The following is a 4,551-nucleotide window of genomic DNA, read 5'->3' as shown; positions in this document are numbered from 1 at the left end:
AGCGTCCCTTGCCCCAGTCTAAGTGACAGCAGGGGGGACCGTCATCCGTCTCCGGCCTGCGGGTGTCTACACCACAGCTGGTACCTGGTTTCGCGTGAACAGAGACCCTTCGTAGAGCGAGCGTCAGAGTTCGGGAGTCAGACTGGGTTCTGAGTAAGCGCCTGCCACATCCTCACCGTGCCACCTCGGCTGAGTCACCTCACTTCTCTGAGCCTGCACTGCTCATCTGTGGAACGGGTGCATTGTGGTGGGGCCTAGGAAAGCGGGTGCATGTGACGCTCCCAGGACAGACCTGCAGTCTGGGGGAGAAATACGAAATGCCTGCAGGGCACAGGTGCGGGAGAAGGACACCAAGGAGGTCCCCTGGGTGGGGGGGATGGTTTCAGGATTATCCACAATATGCTTACTAGGTATATACGCTTCCTACTGGTAGGCATGCTAAGATGGGCATTGTCCATTTAAGACTCGAATTGTTTGCCCCCTTGAAAATATTTTAAAGCATTTTTTGACATAATTTCCAGAGTTACAGAAAAATCATAAGAATGGTACAAAGAGTTTCTATATACTGTTCACCCAAATTCCCCAAGTCTCAGTATTTTACATCATTGGCTGTATTCTCTCTCTCTCTCTCTCTCTCTCTCTCTCTCTCTCTCTCTCTCACACACTTTTTCCAAGTAGTTTGGGAGTGGCTGGCACAATGCCACTTATCCCTAAATATTTCCGTATATGTTATAGTTCCCAAAGACAAGAGTCTTCTCTTACATATCTGCAGTGTAATTATCAGAATTGGGAAATTAACAGAGACACAATTCTGTCGCCTAATCGAGAGGCCTAATTCAGATGTCACCCAATGATGTCCTTTACCGCAAATGACAGTCCCAGGTCACGTGCTGCATGCAGTCATCATGCCTCTTTAGCCTCCACTGACGTTTTTGAAGACTATAGGTCGGTTATCTTGTAGAATGTCCCTTGGTTCGGGTTTGTCTGATGCATCCCCGTGGGGAGGTGGAGGTTATGCATCACTTACAGGCACCTCAGAGTTGTGCCCTCAGGGCATCACCTCAGGCCCAGGCTGCCAGCTCCCTCATCACTGCTGCTGTTAATGTCACCCACTTGGGGACGGTGGCGACTGCCAGGTCTCCTGCCCCGCTGTGCAGTTACTGTCTTTCTCTTTGCAGTTAGGAGCCATTTTATGGGGAGGTGCTTTGAGANACCAAGCTTTCCTTATGGGATAGCGACGTTCGTCTGGTACAGAGACCTCTCAAACTGTCCTGTCTTCTTCTCTTTGCTTGCCTTGGAAGCTTTTTGATTTAGTGTACAGAGAAGAGACCCTGCTCAATGTCATTAAGAGCGTCACCCGCAACGGGCGGTCCATCATCCTGACGGCAGTCCTGGCTCTGATCCTGGTGTACCTGTTCTCCATCGTGGGCTATCTCTTCTTCAAGGACGACTTCATCCTGGAAGTGGACCGGCTGCCCAATGAAACAGCTCTTCCAGGTGGGCCTGGGGCCATCTCACCTCCTTAATGTTGAAAGAACGTTTCCTGGTGACGATGGAGCTGAAGGCGATCATGCCTTCGCGGCGTAGGCATCTCCCTCACACCAGATACGAGCGGCCTGAACGCGAGGCCGTGGTTCGCCAGGCTATGGGCCACCCACGGGTGCCCCTCACGTACGGTGCACCTTTATAAAGCCCCATGGGAAATGCCCACAAGATAAGGCGGGAAACTGCAGAATAGCCACAGCAGGACCCATGTATGGTTTTTTAAAATGAAAAAGTTCACATATGTCTCTAAGAATATGGAGGAATGTACCCAGACTGCTGGCAGTGGCTATCCTGGGGGCTTTCTGACTATATGCAGGCTTTACGGTGGGTTTGTATTATGTTTGTGTAAAGCAAGAACAGAGGAGATGGCCAATCTTAAGAAGGAAAAAAAAAATCATACTTGAGTGGTATCCACGTGCTCTTTTCCCTCAATTAAAATATCTGACACTGGTCAGTGAAATGTTACTGGCTTTTCATCAGGTCGCCAGGCACCCTGAGTCCATTGAACACGCTTTTGAGACTAGGGCAGGCGGCCTTTGGTCCCTCCCAGCGCGCCACTGCAGCCTCCAGGCTGACATGGAATGGCGTTAGCGCCACCCATCCCAGGGCCTGAACCAAGCCAGTCCGGCCCTTCAATGCGCGCTAATGCCTCCGATGCGTCTGCAAAGTCGGTGCCAACCTTGGTGGAGTCTGCACGTTCAGCCGTGTCTGTCAGTTTCAGCTGTTTAAAGTTGGAGGGGTGCTATTTAAGGGCGATGTTCCCAGTGAGCCTCCAGGAATTGACACTTGTGGCTTCCCTCCCATCAGAGATCACCAAACGAAAGTATAAACCGCATCTCTGCTTAGGATGCATGTGCAGGATTGTAGGGTGTTATTTATGTAAAGAATTGTTTAATCAGCCGTGAATCGGGGACTTCAAACATTTGAGCCATCTGCTCGCAGACTGTGCATCATGAAATGTCCTTCTCTCTCCCAGAAGCCGGCGAGAGCTTGGCAAGCGAGTTCCTGTACTCGGACGTGTGCAGGGTGGATACGGGGGAGAACTGCTCCTCTCCTGCTCCCNCATAGCATCTGGGGGAGCTGGACAGGAAGCCACCCAGGCAGCCATTAGGAGCCCAGGTGGTGCACGGTCACGCTCCGTTTACTGTTCACGACAGACGTGCCGGATCAGGAGATGTGTACCTGTGTTTGTCTTGATTTCTTGGGCTCAGCCAGCGCTTACCAGGGAGAGTGTTTTTGAGACTATTGCATTCTTACAGTTCCCCTGGACTCTGTTTCCCAGTGAAAACATGGAGTGACAGTAGGAACAGGAGCTACTGCCAAAATCCCAAGACCTGTGACAAGGAGCTCGACAGATTTCCTGGTCCAGGAGACCTTTTCGGTAGATTGTGTTCCAATATGAGCCAAGTGATTAGTGTCTTGATAGTCTATAAACGAGTTGGGTCGGTCACCTTCCTCCTGAGCAGTAATTTTTATTAATTTTTAAATTATAGACCAAATCCCTGTGTGTCTCCTGTCATTCGAGGGACTCTAGACCTGCAGAAACCATTTCCTCGTACTACATCAGATGACAGGAAGCATAACATGGGCTCATCTGCAAGCAAAGCCGTCCCTCAAGGGACGAGAAGTATTAAAATGTGAGGATTGAAAACATGAGCAAAGTCTTAAGACGAGAGACTTACGGAAGGCAGAGAAGGAAAGCTCGTTGCGGGGTGCTCTCCATGTGGTCTCTGGGCTGCTTACTTCACTTCTCTGAGCCTCAGTTTCCCCAAATACAAAATGAGGAGAACGCTGTGTGTCCCCGACAGGGCTGTCGTAGGGATTGTGTGCTGCTGTGTAGGCCAGGATCTCGGAATGACACTGCCACACAGCACATGCTTAGCGGCTGAGAGCTAGCCCTGTTGTCTTTGTCATCCCATACAAACCCCGCCGGAAGGCACCGTTCAGGTCAGCTGGGACGTTGGCAGGCTAAGGCAAGTGGACTTGGAGGTTTCAGGCAAAAAAGTCTCTGGACACACCTGGGATCGCTATCTATGTGGCCTCTTTTGGTCACTCGATCCGAAACCTTGGGGCTCTGTGGATGTTTCTGAGCCTTTCTGCAGTAATGTCCCTGGATTGGGTTCCGCTTTGTGAGTCAGGGAGACGCGAGTCTACAGTCCGACACAGTCCCGCCTGCTCTTGGCAGGAGGCACAGTCCAGGCGGCAGCCTCTCCCAAGAGACAGTAGGGTCCCCTTCAGACAGTGCCATCTCCCTGGGAGAGCCCGCCCTTTCCCACAGTCTCCATCCAGCTGGCTTCATTTCCTTTTCTGTTCATTCATGTTGCCTTCCTTGGGCCGTTAGCAAAGCCAGCCAGTGCCAGCTAACTACTGGGGGGGGGGGGGCTGCCACAGTGAGGCAGGCCAGTATCGTCCCTGCCCTTGCGGGCCTCCCGGCCCTGAAGATAAGTTACTCACGTGATTGAGTGTTTGTTCACTGTGTGCTGTTTCATGCCCGCTCTCCAGCCACCTCTGAGGTAGATGATATCTGCACATGACAGGTGGTGGAACCGGGGCGTGGCAAGGTTAGGGAGCCTGCCCCAGTCACGCAGAGACGGGTGGCAGCTCCGCTCTGCTGACGCCCGGCTCTGCATTCTGACCGCCTTTCACCTGAGCTTGTGAAAAGGCCCCCGCGTCAGACAACTGGGATTCCCCGTCGCAGTTTGCTCTCGGACCTCATCTGTCACAGCGACAGGAGTGGCTGGCTCCTCGGGGCTTCCGACGGCATTACCAGAGCGCTACTCACTTTTAGAAAACTTAATAGGATCAAACTAGACTGTGGCTGGACACCTCATATGCGCATCTGGGGTTTTCTCAGCTGTCTGGGCCTTAACTTGTCTGCGACCTCAAGTGATGTGTTTCTCTTGGTGTCAAATGCGGTATTTACCGTGTCTGCTGAGAACCACAGACAAAATACTGAAATCATTCAAATTGTTACACAAATAAGGAAAGTCTGTGGCAGAAGGGACT

General features: G+C 51.7%; 1 protein-coding gene across 1 annotated transcript in view; it reads left to right on the top strand.

The window, feature by feature from the left end:
- Positions 1 to 4,551, top strand: part of ITPR1 (inositol 1,4,5-trisphosphate receptor type 1) — a 304,897-nt gene that overhangs the window by 265,887 nt on the left and 34,459 nt on the right. Inside the window, exons 53-55 of the mRNA XM_019667129.1 lie at positions 1,302 to 1,497; positions 2,522 to 2,612; positions 2,805 to 2,926. Of these exons, the coding sequence (XP_019522674.1) occupies positions 1,302 to 1,497; positions 2,522 to 2,612; positions 2,805 to 2,926 (409 nt within the window). The remainder of the gene's footprint in view (positions 1 to 1,301; positions 1,498 to 2,521; positions 2,613 to 2,804; positions 2,927 to 4,551) is intronic.

This window comes from Hipposideros armiger, unplaced genomic scaffold (genome assembly GCF_001890085.2).
Source record: "Hipposideros armiger isolate ML-2016 unplaced genomic scaffold, ASM189008v1 scaffold_483, whole genome shotgun sequence".
Lineage (NCBI taxonomy): Eukaryota > Metazoa > Chordata > Mammalia > Chiroptera > Hipposideridae > Hipposideros > Hipposideros armiger.
The sequence above is the reverse complement of the archived record's forward strand: the minus strand, read 5'-3'. Positions and strand labels throughout refer to the sequence as shown.